Raw genomic sequence first — 22,593 nt, 5'->3', positions numbered from 1 at the left:
TTTGCTAAGTTGCTCAGCAGAAGAACATCATGTATCATGGTTGCCTTATTAGCTAAATGCATTTCTCCATTTGCCTGACTCTGCTAACACTATGAAAGCAATAGCCTGATGTTTGGAATGCTTGTGGTTTATTAACTTAAAAAGAATTAACATGCACGTGGTTTGAGGACTGCATGGTTTAAAATTTTAAAATTAGATCCCAAACCTCACAACCATATAAATGTCTGAGTATTTTTAATTAAAGTTTTCAGTCAAAAAAAAAAAAAGTGCTACAACACAACACACTGACTTTTCCACATCTGGGGAGCTTGTGGGAGCTCATCATGTGAATTATATCAATTTAAAGAAAGCTTACATCAAGCAGCCTGGAAAAATTGAGAGACGTAAATATTACGGACAAAGCTAATTCTTTATGGCAGTGAGCCACTCGGAAGGTGCACAAAGGTTTTGTCTAGGTATATTTTCCTCCTTAGCTGCTTGCCAGGAGCAGAAGCTGGAGAAGCATTAGCAGCAATGTCAGTACATTGGAGTTAGGGCTCAGCACTCACAATGGCCATTTAATGAACTACTTTGATGCTTTAAGGGTCAATGGTGCCAGAATGATCATGTATTCATAGATACATGTGCTGCACAGCTGCTACAGAGAGCTACTTGACCTCCAGCAATACTGAGTTTGCTGCTGTCTGTGGGAAGTTACATGTGCTTCTGCTTCCAGCTATCACCTGCCCTATTATACATTTTCCTATTAGATATTTTCTTCAGCTTTCCACACTTTTCTTGTGAGTAGAGGCTTTTATTTCATCCTTATGAAGGATTTGCAAGTGACACTTCATTGCTACCGTTCAGTATGTGGTTGTGAGACACTCTGCCCATTAGGGTGCTGTGGCGTTGTTCGTGTAGCAATGTTAAAGATGGGTCCTATTTCAGATGTACTGAAAAACTGTCCAGCCGTTTTTATATTGGTCAAATTAATCATTTTTTCCATGTTAGTAGTTTTTGTATTACTGTGTCACCTAAGGCACACAGGCACAGTGAGGATTACAAGAGATGTGATATTGTACACAGGCCTACAAAACAATTCTTTTTTTTTTGGTCCAGGGGTACTACATATTCTGTGGTAGTTCTTTGAATTTATTATGTATTACCTTGCTTGCTGCTACTAGGAGGACAGTTGTCATCCTGTGCTCTCATGCTCATCTTCATTTCAGGTAGCAGTACACAAGAAAATATCTTTTTTCCTTTCTGAAGTCTCATGGTGATCAATTTAAACTTTCTCATCTCTTCTTGAATCAATAACAGTTCTAACTTGATCTATGCAGTTCACTTCTATTTGGACACTTAAATGCTACCTGGATTCTAGCACTGCTGAACAAAGAGATTGCACGTGGTAGCTCTGTGTGAGTTGGAATTTTATTCTCAGAGATAGATACCTGATTAGCAGAAGTAATAATACCAATAAAATGTCAACTTGCAGTGTCGACTCACCCTAACATGCTTTCATTTTTACTTTCAAATTAAATTAAATGCTTATGGAATACCTGTTATTCTGTTTAGCAAAACCATTAAACAAGAGCTTGTAGCTGGAACAAAATATGCAATTTTTCTACTTAATGGAGGAAATTAAGTAGATTTAGCTGTATAGGAACATGCAAGTAAATTAAAGATTAAAAAGAATGGGAAACTAGGAGAAGAAATTAGATGATTGATTTTGTGTTCCCCTACTGACTTTACACTTCTCTCTAAAGTGTGTGTAGGTATCACTCCTTTTGAGATCTTAAATGTGTGATGTACTGATTATCTTGTTTGCATACAACCCTGTTTGCATTTGGTATTTTTTAATCACTGTATTATAGTAGGCCCCAAGAGAACACATCAGGATATCAATATTCTTGTTCCAAATAGTATTTCTACCAGTAGTCGCTAGAAATGCTTGTAAATTACCTTGTTAAAAAATAACTTTCAGCCACAGAAGGGAACTATGCATACATTTACCCTGCCACAAAATCACCAATCTGGCACAAAAAGTGGAATATGGGAGTTTGCTTTAATATGGTACTGACTATAAACCAAAATGTAATACCATCATTGTTAAATAAGACCCCCTGCAGGTATAATGGCCTGTGTTGAAAAGTGTGTTCCTTAGCTTAGTTCTAAACCTACATTGATTTTCATTTATTCTGAGAGGCCCTTTGAGAACAGACTGTAAATTCATGTACACATCTTTATTTTTATCAAAACATGAAAGAGAACTAGTCAGTCTTTTTGTTGTGAGACGATTTCTGGACACAGTAAAGAAATCAGTTGCTAAGCTCTTAATTTCTGTAAGCTGACATTTCAAATGAAGCCAAATTCCTTAGTTAAAAAAGTGTTTTATTACATTAATTAAATGGCTTGTTGGAGATGCCACATTGTTGGATACCAGAGGAGGTAACAACAAATAAATAATGACGTGAAAGAGGGAAAGCAATGGCAATGGAAGAGGGGAGACTCTGAAAACGGGGGAGGAAGAAACACTGTTTATGCAATGTTGGGAGAAAAGTGGGGCTTTTATTTTGTAAATACCTGCCTGTCATCTGTTTCCAAATGAGGTGAGGATTCTTCTGCTGTTCAACCAATGTGAAGTTAAAAGGAAAACAGCAACAAATAGAATGGAAGAAGCTGTTTTTTTCAGGTTCCCAGTCATAAAAATATCAAACCAATGGCCTAAGTTGTGGACTATGGTTTCCATCCTTCTGCATTAATATTAGGCTTTTCTAGGTACCCTATGTGCTGCTCACACAATGCTAAATGAAGATATCTCCTCTATCCTGAGAGCATTAAAAAATATAGACATGAAATAGAAATATGCAAAAGTAGCATATTTCATATTTTTCTCTGGAGCCCCCTGAAAAAAATAGACTGACTCATTATAATTTCTGCTTTACTTGATGAGGAAATATACTGCAACCAGCTTCATTTGATTGTGAGTCCTTAAACAGGGGACAGGTCTTAAACTACAGTTTCCTCAAAATATTGTTAGGGGATGATTTAAGTAGCTACCTGTTAATTACTATAGGGTAGGGTAAGATTGATTTAGAAAGAATGTTTTTGCAGAACAGAACAATTCTTACCTAGAGTGAAGATGTTACCACTCCTATACTTCTGTGGAGGGGAAAATGATCCCCAGGCACAATGGGAAGGGAGCCTAGCTTCAGTATCTTAACTTGAAGTGTGACCAAGAGAAATAAAGCAGAATGAAAGCGCAAAGTGCAATGAAATGCCACAGGACTTCAGCACAGTTTGAATAGCCAGGTTGCTCTCACAGTAACTATAGATACCTCATTGAATACTCAGTCCAGCCAATCCATTTACCTCCTCCTGCTTCTGCCCTGTAGCTTTTGTAGTGTTAACAATCTCAGTGTTACAGCAGTTACTAGTTCCTCACATGTTTTGGCTCCTTCCTAACATAAGGCTTTTTAGTGGTAATCGCTGTGAAACTTTTGTGGTGTTACAGACTAAAGCAACACAGCAAAGAGCAAAAGTACGTCAGGAGCAAGGGGAGGATTTGGATTCAGGTTTGAGCCAAGGTGCTTTCTGTGGCAGATCTCAGCACTAAGCGTTGATTGTAGAAGTGTACATCTATAAAGGACCGTGTTGTGAGATAAATCACGTTAGTTTGGGATAATGCTGCCTTCTAGAAAGCAACATGCTACATTGGCATAATTGCAGTCTGACGTTAAATCAATCTGAGCTCTTTTAAATAAGTATTATTCAACATGCTTGTTTAATATTATGCCACTTGTAAAGCTGGAAGAAACTGCTGCCTGTTAGTGGTCACTTATAAAAAAACCTACACCCAAGTAAAGAATGCATTATGTAAGCAGCTTATACATATTAATATCAGGCTCTGACCTGAAGTATGGAAATGCTAATCCATATATTTAGTTTTGCCTTGTAAAATTATTCTCTGGCTGCATGGAATCAGGATCAAATTAAGAACTGACTTGTAACCTATGTGTGATGCACTACTTAATTTTGTATGATAAGGCTGTGCATTTTCTGAAAAAAAAGTAGTCGAGTCCCAATTTTCCTGTCTAAGCACGTGGAAGGAGAAAGGATGGCAAGTCTCCTTTCATCACTTCAGCTAGGAGCGTGTTGAATGGGAATGCATGAACTAACTACACCTTTCACTGCAGTGTTACTAAAAGGCAAAGTTCAGCACTGTAACTTCCAAAGCAGAAATTATTTGCACTCAGTTCGAAGAATATCTGATACTTGTTTTCCCAAATATGCTTTCCAGGGTTTCACCAGGCTGTTCATGTTCACAAGGAGTTTGCTTGTCCTAGAGTCCTCCTGGCCTGCTATAAGATAGTCAGTACCTAGTTTAAAAAAAAAAAGAATAGGAAAAACTTCAATCAATAAATAGAAGAAAACAGAAATAAATGCATAATTTCTCTATTTCATAAGCATCTGACATGCAGCATCTTAGCCAGCCTCATCCAGTTTATGTATGTACAATCTTATGTGTAAACATACTTTCACGTACATATCGCCAGTGCTAACTCCTGGGCACACAAGTTCAATGTTGTCATATGATTACGCTCAGGAATTACAACTACAAATTGGTTTAGCTCCAGTGATTTTACCACTTACAAATTCAACACCTCCATGAGCCAGTGGCCAGGTTTCAGTTTGAGCTGTCTGACCTTTGTTTGAAGCCAGTGTAATTCCTTGTGTGTCATTACTCCTGGCTGGTAGGTATGATGAGTAGCAGAATTTTATCTGAACAGATACGGAAGCCGGTATTATACATGAAAATAGTAAGCCCGATTTCCTAGATTAGAATCTTAAGATACAGGTAGCAAAGCCTCAAAAAGCCTTCTCTATAAAGAAAAAAATGTTTGTGAGAAAAAAAAGTCCTGTATTTTTACATCTAAATAGTTTTCTTCCTCATTCTGTCAGATCATGCTTTACTTCTTTTTGTAAAAACTAGAAATTATTATGAAAACATTGGAAAGCAGAGAGAATCTAACTTCTTCTATGCCTTTGTAACGGTTTCAAATAAGGAAAAGTAAGTCTTCTTTCTACTACTGTAAACTCTGCTGCATTCAGTGGTTTGTTACCTCAAAGCCTAAAGCTGACAACCTGCAGCATACTGGAAACCAATCATGGATGGAGACCATAAAACCAAATTAATTTGATTTCACACCAAGTAAGACAAGAAAATCTAACATTCTTCTAGTCACAAATATTCTGGAAGATTGAATAAAGTCACTGAAAACATTTTCAGGACCTTTGGGCCTTTTGATAAAACTGTGTACTCTAATAAGAAAATGCTTTTTAACTTCAGCCGTCTATTGACTCTGTCTTTGGTGTGGGACTTTGGTGCCTCTGGAAGGACTCAAGTGTTGAGTAGCCATAGCTAATGTTCATAATGAATGGTCACCACTGTTTACAGGGGAAGGAAAATACCTGGTAAGCATTTTGTCCTTACCAGGATTGAGAATGGGACATGTACATCCCCTGTTGGTCCAGGATTCTGGGTAAATGCTTCTGTTGCTCCGAGCAATTTTCACTTTGCCTGATTTCAGGACCTTCTTCACTTTCACAACAACTTCTGCATGAGTCCCTTTGTCATGAGCTGAGAGGATTCTTGCTTTTATTACTGCGAAAATACATACCAAGATAGAGACCAACAATGAATTTCTGAATGAGTTTTGGTTTATGCGGCTAAAAGGTAAAATTTTAACACCTCGACAGAAGACATCTATTTGACATGAGAAATTTATGTTCCTTTAATAGGAACCTATAACTTTTTGGCAAGGTAGTCTCATCTAGATCGGCCCCACATGTAGGCTTTTTTGTGTCATGACACAAACACATCAAACCTTTGGATCCCAGAGCTTTCCTTTCTTATTTCATATGATGACATGAACAAGGTGCTCATAAACCACAGTATTAAATACAGTCTTGGTGAACAAGTATGGACATTCAAACTTGCATAATGAGGGCTAAAACAATAGCAGTTTAAATGCAAGGGTTTTATCATTTACTCTTGATGTAGATGCCAACCATTCCACCGAGTTACAGTTCTAGCACTCCCGTTTTAAAGAGGGAAGCTAACTGGGTGGAAAGCAGACACCATGGAGCCTTACATGAAAAATGCCATTCAGTTCTGATCAGAAGCTGGACATGTCACTAGACAAAAAAAGCAGAAGAAATCTTGCCTCTTCTTTCATGTCTTAGCCAGTCCTGGCATTTTTCATAGATACTAGCTAATAACATGCATAGAGAGAACACTGTGAAATTATCATACCTTGAGGGCACATCACCCACTTACCATAAGCATATTTCATTTGGCAGAAGTCAGTGACACTCCCAAGCACCTTTTCTTTGCACACACACTTTTCTAGCAGGAAAACCACAGAACACAAAGGGTTGGACAAAAGCCATGACATGAGAGAGAAAAGAAACACAAATGATACTCAATTATAAAGTTATGCATATATAGCTCTCATAATCTGGATGGATCTTGAGAGTATGTTTGAGAGTGAGCTCAGTTATTTGCAGATCTGTTTCTTCTCAGATGGTACAATAATTGTTCTGAAATCTGACCAGTACTGTCAAGTAAAATGCAACCCTCGTGGAGTCTAATGTGCAGTTAATAAACTGATACTAATAAACAGATTTGTAAGAATCAGATGCAGGTGTAAATCATGTAAGTAATAACACCCTTGTTCAATCCCATAAGATAAGAAATGCTGATCCTTGCTGGCATTAAGGTAATATCCCTCTCAGAAAAGCCAAGATATGCAATAGGTGGCACTATTGTCTCTGGGTCTTACAAAGCCACTATTGTCTCTGGGTCTTACAAAGCCACTGATGCTGGTAAGTGCTGACCTTTATATAAGGCAAGCAAAACTCAGGACTAAGTATTAAAGTCTCCATTTCATTCTATAAGCCTACTTACTTTCTAACTTTAGCTGTACTACTTTCTCTCTTGAGCTGTTGTGCACCAGGGGTATCTTACTCTTGCATTTCACCCCAGAGGTGGTGCACTTCAATGATGGCTGACACCATCTTTGTACAAATAACACTGGAATTTCTGAACAGCAACTGAATGCCCGAGAAGGAGCTTGTAAAAACATAAGCCTTATGGCTACAACTGTGACAACAAAAGGGGAGTATTTTTTCCACACAATCTTATTTATAAATTACCAATTTCCCAAACCAAAGCGGGATGTAACAGTTGGCTTGGAAAATGACAATGTAAATGTAATGATAACCTATATAGTTCAGATTAGCAGATATTGCCAGCAGATGGGGGCAGACAATATAGAGGTGAATGGAGGAATTTAAGTCAGGGTGGAGAGAAGAAAGAACTGGCACTGAATGAAATTACTAAATGTTCCCAGAGTCTGTGCTGTACCTGGGTGCCTGAGCGCGGAAAACCCCTGCTCATGGTCATTCCATTTCCATTCCTCTTCACTCTCATTGGTTGGTGTTTGCACAAGGTCAGGGATTCGTCCCCCAATGGGGATATTAAAGAATGGCTCGTTGTCATAGCTGGGGGATACATAAAACAGAAGACTTGGTTAGGACAGGAGGTGGTTGGGAAGCAGGAGTTCGTAGCCTGTGGCTCTCTCCAGACAGGTGAGCTTGCTTGCTGCAGGCAGGGAGTGCAAATAAGGGCAAGACTTCATGCCATATATAGAGATCTCAAGATCTAGGCTTTTATTTAGACCTTACCACTGCTGAGTTAGCCTTTTAAAAAGTAACTATGTATTGGGTCTTTTTTTGATTTTGTGACCACTTGTTGATTTCACTAGAACTGTGGACAGCTGCAGGATCCATAAAACTGCACTCACTCAGCAACCTGTAGGATTTCTGTGCTGATTAATGCATGTTTAGGGTACAGATGCCTGCTCTCTAGAAACAAGAGGGAGACCCTGTAATTCATTTTATCCTGGGCACAGATGAATGGCAAGCTCTCCAGACTCTTCCATCTGTTTCCAAGTCTAACAGGTATATTTGAAGACACTGTACATATTTCATAGAATGGTTTCGGTTGGAAGGGACCTCAAAGATCATGCAGTTCCACCCCCCCTGCTATAGTCAGGGACACCTTCCACTAGACCAGGTTGCTCATAGCCTCATCTAACCTGGCCTTGAACATTTCCATGGGCTTGTGGAGATGCTTGTGGATTACTGCAAAAAGTCATAATTTCAAGACTGCCTTGTATAATACAGTGTGCCAGCTACCAAACAGAATCTAAAAAACCTTTTATGATTTGCAGCCACCTTTTCAAGTGATTGCACACCTTCCAGCATCCTCCAATTACTGTCCTTTCTGCAGTATTTCAATTAATCTTTATTTCATTTCAAAGAATCCCATCTCAAAGTGAATCCAAAGGGCTTCATTACCCATCGAAGCAGTTTCCAGTATGCTGGTCGCAGTCTCTGGCACAGTCACAAGGGCGACAGCCATTTTCTCCAAAATCCCAGTAACCCATGAGACATCTATCACAGTAGGGGCCTGCCACTCCTGGCTTGCAGTAGCAGAATCCTGTCTTGGGATGGCATCGCCAGCTTCTGCTGAAAGTTGCGTTGACTGAGCCCATTGGCTGGCAGGCACAAGCTATGGAGATATGGTAAGAGGTGACAGATTATGTTTCCCAGGTATCATCTGATTAAGCAACATTTTTGCAAGGCTGATAAACTCATGCCCTCTTCCTTACTCTAGGCAGCTTTAGCTCAGAACTTGTAAACATTGCTTTGGCAGCCTACATTTGCAATATTATTTATTTTTAATTCATTAAGCACAGCACAACAAATACAACTGGGACTTATTTATGTGTGAAATTGAATTCTTCTGTACTACACAAATCTGGAACATGTGGGGTTTTGAAGCAGTGCAGGCAGCGTCCACTGTGTGCTCATTTTTAATGTGTTCACAAAAACATTCACTAGCATGGACAAGGTAAAAAACAATAGCTATTGCTTATGTTGTCTTCCCTCTGAACACAGAAATCACAACACTACTGCTTCCTTTGGGGCTAGATGTAGTTTATACAGGTGGTTCAGATGACCCGAAACATTTTTTTTGATTTCTGCCTCCAAAGAGTCCACCAGTTCCTTCACTGTGAGTTCTAAGGGCTGTGTCTCACTGTGCAGTATTGTGTGTGTGTAAGGAAACTCATGAAATTTTTTGTACAAATACATGAACAGATTTTTTATAAGGAAGGTAGACAGAATGAGATCTCTAAACTCACTAGACCTATTTTACCTGTAGCTGGAGATGAGCAAATAAGAGGGAAAAAAACCAGATCTTTCACTATTGCCAGTTTAACACCAGCCTGGGCAACTCAAGGTAACTTGGTAGAAAAACAGGCTGTTACATAGCTCCTGTGGGGAACTCTGCCTTCACAGACAATAAATTGTCATAATCCTGCACCACCCGTGTTGTTCCCAATGTGACAGCATCAGCTGGAAAGTCATACAGATAGTGGTGCAAAACCAACACAGTCAACTTCTTTCCTTCAGGGCAGAGGCTAGCTGAGATGGTCAAGCCCCATGCCAACAGCTCTGCAGAGGTAAAACACAAGCAATAAACACACCCACTCATTTCTGATATTCCAACAAGTTTGATTAAAATGAGAACTGAGCTGAACTCCAAGGCTTCATATTTCAGCTCTTTTTTTGTATTTACAAAGCAGTGTGCCCTGGCTTTTGCTTGTAGCAGAGACTGAAAAGGAAATGCATCACTACTCCATCCATCTGGAAGAGGGCAGAAATAAAAATCTTGTGGCTAAGACCCACTTTGACAGAGATTTTCAGTTAAATGTTGGACACCCAAGGTGTTTAGATAGTTTGGATCAGGGGCCAGCCTTTTGGATGCTTATCTGAACTAAACATGATCTCCAAAGCTTTTGAAGTTTGCCCATCATTGCTTCTAATCAAACTACTTTTCTTCATGAGCTCACAGATAAGAGACCAAATGAACACTCTGATTCCACACATCACTTTCCAAGGGGAATGGGCAAGTATATGACTATAAAGAGCACTGAGTTTAGCAGGGACAGATTCCCTTTCATCTGCAACCTCATATTTGATGCTCTAGAAAAGAAAATATCTTTTGAAAATAGTAGGAGAAAAAAGGTTGAGCAATTTTTTTTAAAGTGCATTTCTCTTATGATCTTCTTACAACATAGTTATTTTTTTCACCATGCCCTGTGTTCTTTATGCCAATATTTTTAATAATATTATTACACTCTGCAGTAGATGGATCTCAGTCCGTTGTTTTCAAGGGACACTCGCACAATAGCCTAAGGACAGAAAATAAGCGTGCTGTCATGGGCAATGTACTCAACACAATGAGCTGGTTGGCCGATGGCAGCAGGCTCGCCTGTTTGCCACAAAGCAATCTTAACTTTGGGAGCAAACCCAGGGATTTTGCTGTCAGTTCTGGAGTGCAGGTGTAACAATGAAGTGCTCATTAGCACTGACAGTTTCAAAAGCAAGTTCTGATTTGTTGCTGCTCAACTTGAATTATATTCTTCCAGATTTTTGCAGGGCCGACTACATCACCCTAAAAGAGGAGACATTTAGTTCCTCCACCACTGAAAAAAATTGCTATCATAGATTTGAGGATAAGGAGGGGAAACATATGCTTCCTTTCCTGGAGATAGGTCTGAGCCACAAGAAGAGGTTGCCAACATCTGGATTGGCTTGAATCCATTTTTCTTATTTCACTGTAGTATCTCTGCATGTAGAATCTATTTGCGGAGTTTCCACCTGAAACTTCTTATATTTCTGCAACTTCTGAGTCCATCTTCTTTGGCAGTTTTCAGGTATCATCAGTTAGGGTCACATAACAGATGGGCAAATCATTAGACTACCTATCACCAACTGAGACTAGGTCCTGATTCAGGAAGATGGGAACTTCTCTGATCCTGTCCCTAAGGGAAAGTATTACAGGACAGTGACCGACAGCATTGGCAGAGCTGATGAGGAAGCAGGAAAAAGGTGCCTTCCTCCTCCTCCCCACCTCCTCATTTGGGGGCTACAGCTCCGGAAAACTAATATTCCCAAATGAACTGTGGGGCATATTCCCCAGTTAGAAACTGGGACAGCTTCTGGTGGATCAGAAAGCAAGCTAAATCAATAAATGTACAACACTTTCAGATGAGTTACACAAGTGGCTTGCAAACCCTTTACTCAGTCTGTGTTTGTTTAGCGTTTCAGCTTGGGTGTGTACATTGTCTGGCTTCCAGAGTATTACAGCCAAAATCCCAGTTGTGCATCTAAGGTAACTCCCAAAATAAGAGCCCACATGTCACATGCTGAAGGGGCAGCTGCTGATGACTGGGTTTTATCTATTTAATAGTACCACAGATTTGCAGATAAACCTCACAATTAAAGAAACATAAAAGCAAGTTTCCAAAACCTCACCCTTTTACATTTGGTTTTTGACAACCACTATTTGACAACACAGCATCTTTCCCTGCTGATATTTGCTTCTTTTCTCTTGGCAAACCCTAGTTTTCTCTCCATCCTCCTCCCTGTCTAACAAAACACCAGCCGACATGACAATGGCCTTGTTTGTCAAAGGCATCATCAATTATGTTAGGGACGTTGTGCAGACAGTTCTAGTTCAGAGATGGCTGGTTTATTTGGGTTCTCCCCTTGACAGCAGCATAACGAAAAAATTCATCATTGTACTTTAGAACTGGCTCTCAGTAATATAGTATCAAAAAGCATCCTCTTGCCTTTTACTCTCAGTCCCATACTAAGTTTGTTTTGTCAGAAACTACTGTAAAAAGGAGACAAGGAATAATGAAAAATGAATAATTCATACAGCAATCTCCAGTCAAGTCCTCAATAAATCTGTCTGCCCTGAGCACAGCTGTCCTTCCCATGTAATTAGACACAGATGTAAAATATAATTTTGGTTCTAACAGTATAGTCCAAACTTATAGTAAAACAGCAAGTGCTCCCAGTAATTCAGTGGACTTCAAGGTATCTTGCCTTAAACTTCTGCCTAATAATACTGCATAAGATATAGCTATGAGCAGACTCTGGCTATTTGATGAAAACCAGGCAAAATGAAAAATCAAACAAAGCTTTTTGAAACTGAAATATACACATGTGCATCTTCTTTGGAGCATGTGACCAAATCAGGGCAATTTTTAAAGCATGTCAGATGTGGGGACTGACTCAGCCACTGATGTTTCTTAAATGAAGGAAATAAGATAGACAGCTGTGTGTGTGGTCAGGGCTGATTAAGACAGACTTTGAACCACGATGTGATCAGGCCTTTGTGATATTACAATTAAGAGTTCACTCCCTCTGCTCAGAAGTAAAAGGATGAGAAGCAGAGCTTTTCAGAGCATGTGTGTGCATGTGCATCTGGGCACATTTTAATTTTCAACCCTACTGCTTAGAGTAAAAAAGCTTGTTTTTCTGGAGACCCTTTTTAATGGGTCTACATGCCTGCATTATTTTTTAATCTAAGCAAAGGGTAAATACAAAAGGTAGTGACATTTCAGAAGGATCCCTTAAGCCTCCAAATAAGCCACAGGAAAGAGCCAAGGATACAGCAGCTTTTCTAACCATTGGTTAGGAAATGATTAGGCTTCCGAGTTAAAGCTCCCATACAAGTCTATATCCAAACTATTTAATCCTGTGTTGTCACCCCCAATAACGGGCAGGTGTGTGCCTTCCTCTGGGGCTCTTTTCATGCCTTCCTTCTTTTTAACATAGATCTAAGCAGCCTCAAAACAAGGCTCTGCACACGACTTGGCTCTCATTTATCTCCAGCTGCTAGGAACAGGAGAAGCAAAGGGATCAGAGGCAGGCTGCCTCTGCAGACAAAAAGGAATAGCAGATTCACACTTACATGTCAAATTTCAATGGATTTTTTTTTCCAGGGGAATGTCTTTGCAGTCTCATATTGGAGGGTCAGCAAAGGGTGGTTTGGATAGCACCAGGACATCCAATTGTTATACACATTTTTTTCTCCTAGCAGTGATTAAGAGAGAATGCTGTTCATTATTATGACTAATGCTTAAAGACTCTCTCTGGGCCTGGGCAGTGTCCTGTTAACTTTCTGGGAGCCTGAGGGGGATGTCACAGCTGAACCTAGACTTTGCTCTGGATGGCAGAGCACTCTTCAAGCGTGCTTTCTCAAAGGGATTAGCACAGCATTTCATTCAGCTTTTTCATCAGATTTCCTTTCCCAGCTCAGTATCTACTGTACACAAGGGTCAAGTTTTGATCTCCCATTGAGGTTTTTTTTCTTTTTCCTCCGAGTTTAAAATGGGAAGCTGAGGACCAGGTTGCTCTCACCAAAATCATCCATTCAGTCTGCTGTTTGCAGTTTATTACTGCTTTCAGCACTTGCCCAGTGAGTGTTTTTTTCATTTAGAGTTGTTTTTCTGGTGCTGTTTGCGTGGTTTTCTCAAAGTGAGATGATGCCTTGGAATTGGCACATTGAAATCCTCACAAACATGCTAATTCAGAAGTGGCAGCTCTTCAATTTATGATCAGCAGTCTGAGGTGTGAAATGTACCTGGCGGTCTGATTGCCTGGCTTCTTACATATTAGTAATGCTCAAAACAGTAACTGTTTTTTTTTTTACTGAGTAACCAGAGTTGTTTTTAGGGTCACACAACCTGAACAATTTATTCAGACCACATGAGATTAAGTTTAATAGCAATGCAAGTTTTGCAATCTAACGGATGGTGGAGAGGGCCTCTATCTTACATCTTGCATGAAGCTTTTCATTTTAATATCAGCTCTAGGTATGAAGAGCTGATGATGGTTCTGTGGGCAAAACATTCCCTCTACCAAACTGAGTCTGTTCTACAACTCTGCCTGTCTGCATGAGTGTTTCTGGTTTTGCTGTCACTGATAATAACCAAAGCAGTGAAACTTTTCCTGAAAACTTTCTGCAGAGGCACTGTAAATGAAGTGCACTACCCTATTAAGGTATTTGTCAAACCTTATTGTTGGAATTGTCCTCCTCACCTTAAATAAAAGGGAAAAAGCACAGACTAACACCGTCCTCACAGGTTTCTCTTAACTCTGTAGTTATATATGCAGGTAGAAGCATTTCTACACAGGTAGAAGCATTGTGCATACATCAGTCTGCTGTAAAAGATGAGGCTCTCTACAATATCCTTTCCATACAGCTTGATATGGCAAGCATTCATGCCTGCCTTTACACGCCTGTGGAAGGTGCCATTGACTTCAATCGTGCTCTGATACAGTCATGCTTACCTGTCCGCAATAACGGTAGATTCATTTCAACCAACAGAAACTCTAGTGCAAGCTAGTGATCCAGAATATTTCTTAAGTCAAGGAAGAAAAATATTCTCTAGAGGGCAATTCAGCTCATCTGCCTTGGGCATCTAGGTTAAACTGCAACGAATCATTCCCTAGAGCTCCCACTGTTGCTCCACTGACTATATAGGGAATCTAGAAAAAGACATATGACTTTAATGTGTCTAAAGCAGGATGGCACCTCTCTAGGCTTGAGCTTGCAAGTCAGAGTGGAAACAATTGCATTTGGGAGCCTTTTGCTGGCAGCAGCATGTTCCCAGGTGAAAAGAACATTATTGTACTTCACTGGCACGAGAGGAATAAAGCTCTTTCAAGAAGTTAAATTTCTTTTGCTATGCAGAGTATTGGCAGGAGGTACTGAGAGGCCTGTAACCAGACCAGACAAAAGAGGCAGAGGCAAGGTCTGATTTCATCCAGGCAGACTGTTCTAGGGTTTCCACACAGATAGGCTGTATTTTCAAACAATGTTTTTTCCTCTTTGCTGCTCTCCACTGCTCCTTGACTTTAGTGGTTATCTAATATTACACATGATGTTGGTTACTACACCATCACTCTGCTGTTAAATACAAGAATTCATACACAGATTCTTTCGGGTACTATGAGATTGAAAACTAATCTTCTGGCACAACAATTTATTCCATTACTATATTTCCCTATAGCAAACCTACTCAGAGTAGAAACAGGACTAGAAAGGGGCCACTATAGATCTATATATAGATATATAGCGTTCTAACACTACAAGTTAGATAAGCTCGCCCCTAGCCCTGCCTGCTGATCAGTGTTCTGTGGTGAAAGTTGTGAAATCAAAAAGGAGGAGTCATGTGGAAGCAGTCTGTGCTGGCACTAAGATCCAGTGTAAAGAATACAAAAACACCATCAACATAAGATGTGTTGCGCATAGAGAGTTTAAGTAGTATCACAGGCCATACAGTCAGGAGAGGAGCGTGTGTAACCTGAGTCTTTAAGAGGAATCTTGATGAAGAACATCAAAAGGTGAGGAAAGCTTCAAAAGCATACTATACCAGTAGGCATGAGTGTAGATGACAGAGAATGAAGTTCTGTGATGACAACTGATGTCTGAGCTATGGGGAAGGAAAACTATACAAAGGGAGAAATGAAATTATGTATATTATTCGAAATAGCAGCCTCTCAAATACATGCCAGATGGAATCAGATGTGTGAAGCCTGGCAGGATACTCAGGAAATGTTTACACTAAGTAAGGGAGATTTGGGCTGTCTCAGATGGACGCAGTGCAAACTAACTTGATCCAGAGGTTGTACACCCTCTGTGTGCTACCATCAGTGCTTCTACGCCCGAGTTACTTCCTAACACATCCTGCCGAAGTGTTAATGAGGCAATTAGTTTGGGCAGAGCACTCCATAATACAGCTGTAGAATCGAGAGATAAGTCTGAGGGAGCTCTGATCTATTTGTTCCCAAGTGGATATGCATGGGCTCATGTTTCCTACACCTCCTGCAGCCATTATTATATATATTTATGTGCACAGATGTTGCAGTCAAATGGAGTTTAACAATAGCTTTCACATAGGCACACAGTCTTGAGAGATGCAGAAGAAAACCAGCTAAATAAGATGTGCCTCAAGAAAAAAGGAACCATATTATTTTAAATGAAAGCACAAGAAGAATGTATCTTTCCCCAGAATGCAATGCATTTGCAGAATGGTAGCAGTTGTCACAAAAATGGGTGATACCAGGGTGAGAAACAGACACAGGAAATCAGGAAGATAACCTCTGATCAGAAAACTGTAGTTTAGGAAAAGATTGCAAAGAAAGGATAGTAATATTCCTGAGTTACTTCTGTAGGAGTTATTGATTTCTTCAATCATTCTTTTCATGATTCTTCCACCATTTGTCTTCACCACATGCAGCAATAATCACTTACGTTTGCAGACCTCTGGAGAAGACATGGGTTTCCCTCTATCTCGGTAGTATCCCGGTTTGCATCTTTGACACCGATGTCCCTCTGTGTTATGCTTGCAGTTGTCGCAGACTCCACCGCTGCGCTTTCCTGATGCCAGCCAAACACTCAGATCGAAGTGGCAGCTGTCAGCATGGTTGTGACAGCGACACTCTGGTGGGAAATAGGAGAATACATTTCAGGTTCATATAATTGACACAGCAATACTATTCAAATGGTATCATTTTCCTACTAGGAAACTACTAGGAAACTAGGAGGAAACACCTGAACATTAAAATTTTTTATTTTCATAAAAACTAGAAATTGCAACACAGAGTGTGAGTACCAGGTGGGTCTGAGAAGCTTGGGTGGTGGTGAGCTATGTGGTACTCTTACAGTAAGACAAACCCATCTGATGTTATTGTAAACCCTGCACAAAGCCTTGGAATGATAAAACATGTGAGGGTTCATAGCTGCATAAAGAACAGATTTCTGCCTTGTATAGTCCACTTTCCAATAGCCCAAATGGGTCAGCTGCAGTAGAACAACATACATACTGAAGAATTCCATCGAAGACCAGCAACTTATCCCCAGTTTCTGTAACTGCACCTCTAGTGTAAATCAACAGAAGTCTTCGCTAATGAACTTTGCCTGCTGGCACTGCAAGCGCTCATCATGAAAGCCTGGATGAGTAAACTCCCTACCACTTACTTTTGCATTCATTTGGTGCCCCTGTCTTTCCATCTCCTGGCTTCCAAGGCTGATCATTGTATAGCGGTGCACATTTCTCACAGTGGTCCCCTGCTGTATTGTGCCTACACACACACTTCCCATGGACCTGTTGGGGAAAGAAAATACACTCAAATCGCTACAAGCAAGAACATGGTGGAGAGCCCAACAGCCTTCCAAGGAGGTGGGAGTTCTGCACAACTCCCACACAGCTGCGTAGCTCTCTTAGGACACCCACAGAGCCTGGAGCTTGAATGTGTAGCTTTACCTCTTCACACAGACACTAATGATGTAGATTTTCCCTCTGTCTTCCAGTTTAAATGCATGTGGCAACAATTTCTTTTTAACTCTTAAACAATTTAACTCTCCAGTTGGCTATTTTACTACTACATTAATGAACAGCCTCTAGACTATTTGAACTGGGTAAGCTAACACAGTTAATCTGGATTTACAGTTTCAGGGCAAGGGCATGCAAACAGCCTGAGCAGGCAGCCACCTCCAGGCAGTGTCAAAACACACTTTTGGCTAGCAGAGTTGAGTCACAGGAGAGCGTAGTCTAGCAGAGGATGCTGGACCCTGTCTTATTTGATATTAATAGTGGTCTGGAAGAGAGAGTAAGTACAGGGCAATGAAATCACCATGAATTACTATATTGTAAATTGTTAGAAGAAAGAACAAGTAACCCTGGACCTCCTATCACAGTTAAAAATATAGCAGAAGGTATTGAACCTGGAGAAATACTAACAAGTATACCCAACCAGAAAAATAATCCAAACCACAAATTCTGTGAGAGGAAAGCACTGATATTTGACGAGACTTGGGTATAGGAGGAACCAACCTACCAACTCACATATCAACATATATATATATAATACCCTAGGGGAAAAAGCCCAGTAAAATTTTGAGCTGTGTAACTTAATAGCACTGTAACTCCAAGTGGATAGAAAATTGTACCTGCAATGCTGAGTTCAGTTTTGAACATCTTAATACCAGATAAATGAGAAATTGGAAGATGCACAGAATTCAGGGACTAGACCCCTGTCCCTCTGTGCCCTGATGAGGATGCTAAGCTCTGTAACCCCATCACAGCTCTGGCCCACTGCGCGTTACACAAAAAGCAGAGGCTGAAATTTCATTTTGACTGGGGTGTGAATTGCATCTAATCCTTTAATCTCACCACTAATGTGAGTTATTTTTCTCCACAGTCTTTCCTGAAAGTCAGACTCTCCGTTTGCTGTCCCCCCTTCCCCCACCTCGTGTAGCAGGTAGCTTGGGATCAAGAGAGAAACAGTCAAAAGAGCAGTTGTGTGAATGTGTTCCCCTGCCCCCAAACTCATCTCCCTGCAGCAATTTGCTCTCCGCTCCCCTGGTTTCTAATCCTCCCAGACCAGATATGTCATGTAGCTAGCAAAGGGGATAGGCTACAGCTGATGCCATCGCCCCTCTATGGCCAGCTGGCAGATTTGCTGCTGCACAGAGCCGTTGGCTGCCTCCTCACGGAAGACTGAGCACAGACTTCAGGGTATGCATTTCTGTCAGAGCTCAGCACCAGTAAACCTCAGGAGGGTACAGCATGTAGCACATTATGTGATGCCTCTCCAGACCTTTGTACAAGAAAGTCATCCACGTTCAAAACACTAAATAGGATGACAAATTACAGAGACAAAGACAAAAATACTAATAAGCAACAATGTTGGGCTTCTCCCTGTTTGGGTTTGGCTATTCAGGCTTATTAAGTTCCCTTCTGTGGACACTGTGACTGCTTTTCAGAAGCCATAGAACAGAGAAAAGGACCAGGGGTGAGAAAAAGATAAAATAAGCCTGACTCAGCACCATACCGTTTAATGTGCCCAAAGTTCAGACTCTATCTGAGCTTAGCAGCTCATTGCAAAATGCATCAGAACCAAAGTCTCAGATCCAGTCACTTCTTAGGGAAATGCTAGCGTATTTCAAAGCAAAATTTATAAGTTGGCCCATTGATGTGTTTTAGAGATATATAAACAAACTATGCATGCCCTATATAAAAAAATCACATAAAAGAAATGCTGAGATTGAGCAGTTGGGAAATGGCAGAATTAAACCTTGCAATCTTGTTTTAGCCTTGAATGACATAATCAAATATTCATTATTCCACAGGACCCCATGCTTACAGTGCACAGCACAGATGGTGTGAACATTCATGAACAATTATTCTGAAAGTAAACAGGGAAATTCAGTGAGAAAGGAAGAGTCTGGTTTTTCTTTGGAGTAAGTAGATGTGATAGTTTGCTCATTGCCCACTGGCTTATTGCAAACTGTAGAGACTGTCTAGGAATGGCATGTTGTGAGTAGGACAGAGGTATAAAGGAAGCTTCCTGCCTGTGATCCCTGCTATTGAACAGTTTACCAAATATATGTGGAAGGATGACTGGCTTAAAACAAAAGGATTGAAAAGCCAAGCAGCCAGGAGAGCCACTGAGCAGGCAGAAGTAAACAGCGGAGCTGGCACAGAACTTTTTTCAGAAGTGCTAGGTATGAAGAGCAGACTTTTTTGTACAGGTATAAGAACAAGGAAAAGAGAATCGATTGGCATTGAGGCAAAGGTAAAAGATAATGGAAGAGAAAGCAAGTCTGCCATGTATTATCTGTGGATGGGTATGTCATGGAAGATTTTTTCCACGAAGAGTAATTTCACAGACAGCATTCACAGGCATAAACAGCTAAAGAGGAGAGTGCAACCTGAGGTGACACTGAAGTACAAACAGCAGCTGGACATTAGAAGAGCAGAGACTCAGCTCAATTAGGACAGAGACAAGATAATGGTTCATGGATGTAAGTGGCCATTACAGAAAGACTGGTTAATGCAGGAGAAACAGAGCTGTGGAAGAGACATGTTACTCTTAAGCATGAGGTGACAAAAGCATAGGTGAGGTGGCTGTAAGTAAGAGACAAACAATTTGTTCTGTTGGAGAGAGAAGAGAGGCAGCCAGAAACCAAAGTCCAGGAAGGAATAAGAATGAAATACAGGAAGCTGTCAGGTCATAGGAAACGTATCTCTCACAAAAGTAGGACCAAAATATCAGAAGATTGCACTGTCTACCAAATGTAAGACCTCAGGATGCACTGGACCTTGCTGGAAAAGAGAGATGATCACACCAAGGTAAAGAAAAACAGTCAGAAGTACAGCTTTGAGGGAACTACACTGATATTTTCTGTGCCCTAGAAAGCAAAGTAGAGTTGCAAGGAGATGATGATTAAGGAGATGATTGTCAGGAAGCAGCAAGGAGCAGTGGTAGAGCTGCAAGCTGAGCATTACCACCGGACAGGCTGTGCCATTACCAAAGGGGCACCATCCTGAGCACAATGGGCAGAGCAGGGAGCTGGTACCACAGTCCGCTGACAGCCCAAACACAGCAAGGGGACGGACCACGGGTAATTCAGGAGCAGCACGAGACAGGCCCAGAAACAAGCCCATAACTTGAGTTTGAAGTCCATCCAGGAGGCAGAATGAGAGACAAGCCGCAACGTGTCAGGGAGTCGAGGAGGACAGAAGCTACCTACATCATAGGCCCGAGATCCATCCAGGATGTAAGCCCAGAGGCAGAGTTACAGACAAACACATCTACAGCACAGCTCAAACAAGGACTAGCAGCCCAGGGCTGAGCTTAAATGGAGCCTCCAGGCCAACAGAGAACATGGGTAGGAGTCCCAGGTAGGGCTGATCAGGGCTGTTAAAGTCCTTTCAGTGCCTTCAAAATCCTAACAGTTCTTTGATTGTCACTGGATTAATGCCATTAGAAGCTTTAGGGTATGTAACTACCAGGAGGCATCTGAGTAAAAAAAAAAAATATTTTGGTTTTCTAGATTTGGAGCTGGTAATCCAGGTGGAGAGAGCTTGAAAATAACATGTGAGAAATAGGGGCTTGCATGAGATTCATTCCATCAGTCAGGAAACCTAGCCAGTTCACAGCTAAAGCCTGAATAGTTTATGACAGAGATTTATATGAATATGTATAGATGTATTGGTACAACAGGAGAAAAACTGAGATCTAGCAGATTTCTGTCACATCTCTCATATTTCACTTTATCCTCAATGTTTAATATGTGATCATTCTGCATCATTCAACATACACTGATCCTTAGATACAAAATTATTTTGGCCTGTACGGTCTTTTCTGCAGTGCTTATTGCTGCAATAACTGGGTACTTCAGAAATATTAAGGAATTTCTTTTTATGACACCTCTCTTCATCTGCTTTTTCTCATTACTGTGATAACTCTAGTTGTCTCCAATGTTCTTTCCCATTCATTGGAGCATCATTACATTGAGAGTTCAGTTGCTCTGACAAATTTTTTTGAAACTAAATAGTGCCTCCAGAAGTCATTGTGCAGAATGGATCAATGCCCTGAGTCATATGTAAATAGGACTGTGAAACTAAAACATGTTAAAAAAAAAAGTTAAACCTGCTTTTTTTTTTTCTTGGCACTATTTTTTTTAATCTGGATTAATTCCCTCATCTGCCTCACAGTACAATCGTGCTGTTACAAGTCTGGTATTGCTGCCAAAGGCTTTGATTTGTACATCTACCACCTGAGCAGCTTTGAATAAGGACAGAGGAGGTTATAGCTTCATGGATTTTAATACCAAGCTTGACCTACTATACTAAGCCATGAATTTCATCCAGTCATCTGTCCATGGGTCTCAGTAATTTCTGGTTGATTTAGAGCAAATAGTGTAGAACCACATCCTGCTTTTATACAATGGTTCCAAGAAATTACATGGTACTTACTCACCTTTGACTGCACAAAGTTGCTTCACCTGAATTCTGATCCACAGCTGAGAGAGTGGACATTTTTCATCTGTTTGTCTCACAACTTTTAATGTTTTTTAAATCTGTTCAGCTTTGTATCATATCTGAGGCCTTTTGCTTTCTTTCTGCCCATTTAGTTTCTTTTACCTTTTCTCCTTTCAATAAATGTTATAGTCGTGGCTCTTTCTCCTGGCCTATTCTATTTTGAGGGTTTTTCCTAATGAATGAAGGTTATATTTGGAAGCCTTCCAGAGCAGAGCAACTGTTGCTGATTCAGAGAAAATATTTGTCTTTGGGCTCTGTATTCACTTTGTAATGTCGCCAGCGAAATTTTGGATGCAGCAGTTTGCAATGACATCAGAGGCTAGTCCCTTACCTGCCTTTAGTAAAATGACCTTCTCGCTCATTTTGAGGGGTTAAATACAAAACAGTGTTTGCTTTGTTGCTATCAAAACAAAGTGTATGCTTTGTTTCTCTTTTAGTTAAATGGACTCTATTTACTCTCCAAATGAAGAGATGTATCCACATAGATTTATAATAAATCCTTCAATATCAGACCCTGAGGAGAACACATATGACTTTTAAGAGGTCAAATAAAAAATGTCCTTCAACCTTTTCAAATTCACAAAGACATAAAAGAATGGGTGGCTTGGGAGTAAGTCCCAGATTACAATGTCTGCTATGGGTAGAATGACATTTCAAATTCCTGCTCTAATCAGGAATGAAAAAGCCATTATTTTCCAATGTCACTTGCTGGTTTCTGGGAAAAGGTCTGGTAAGTGTATGTCCCTAAAAACTAGTATGCACATGAGTGTTTTCTGAGGGAACTGAATTT

The 22,593-nt window shown here is 40.4% G+C and overlaps 1 protein-coding gene across 1 annotated transcript in view; it reads right to left on the bottom strand.

Moving 5' to 3' along the window:
• Positions 1-269: 269 nt before the first annotated feature.
• LOC104068063 (netrin-4-like) overlaps positions 270-22,593 on the bottom strand; it is a 49,258-nt gene continuing 26,934 nt past the window's right edge. The window contains exons 4-10 of the mRNA XM_009570896.2: positions 16,952-17,078; positions 16,226-16,414; positions 8,404-8,617; positions 7,409-7,545; positions 6,320-6,388; positions 5,474-5,644; positions 270-4,358 (exon numbers count right to left, since the gene is read on the bottom strand). Of these exons, the coding sequence (XP_009569191.2) occupies positions 4,222-4,358; positions 5,474-5,644; positions 6,320-6,388; positions 7,409-7,545; positions 8,404-8,617; positions 16,226-16,414; positions 16,952-17,078 (1,044 nt within the window). The 3' untranslated portion in view covers positions 270-4,221. The remainder of the gene's footprint in view (positions 4,359-5,473; positions 5,645-6,319; positions 6,389-7,408; positions 7,546-8,403; positions 8,618-16,225; positions 16,415-16,951; positions 17,079-22,593) is intronic.

This window comes from Cuculus canorus, chromosome 11, assembly GCF_017976375.1.
Source record: "Cuculus canorus isolate bCucCan1 chromosome 11, bCucCan1.pri, whole genome shotgun sequence".
In the NCBI taxonomy this organism is placed as follows: domain Eukaryota; kingdom Metazoa; phylum Chordata; class Aves; order Cuculiformes; family Cuculidae; genus Cuculus; species Cuculus canorus.
Note: the sequence above shows the minus strand (reverse complement) of the source record. Positions and strands in the feature narration are given on the sequence as shown.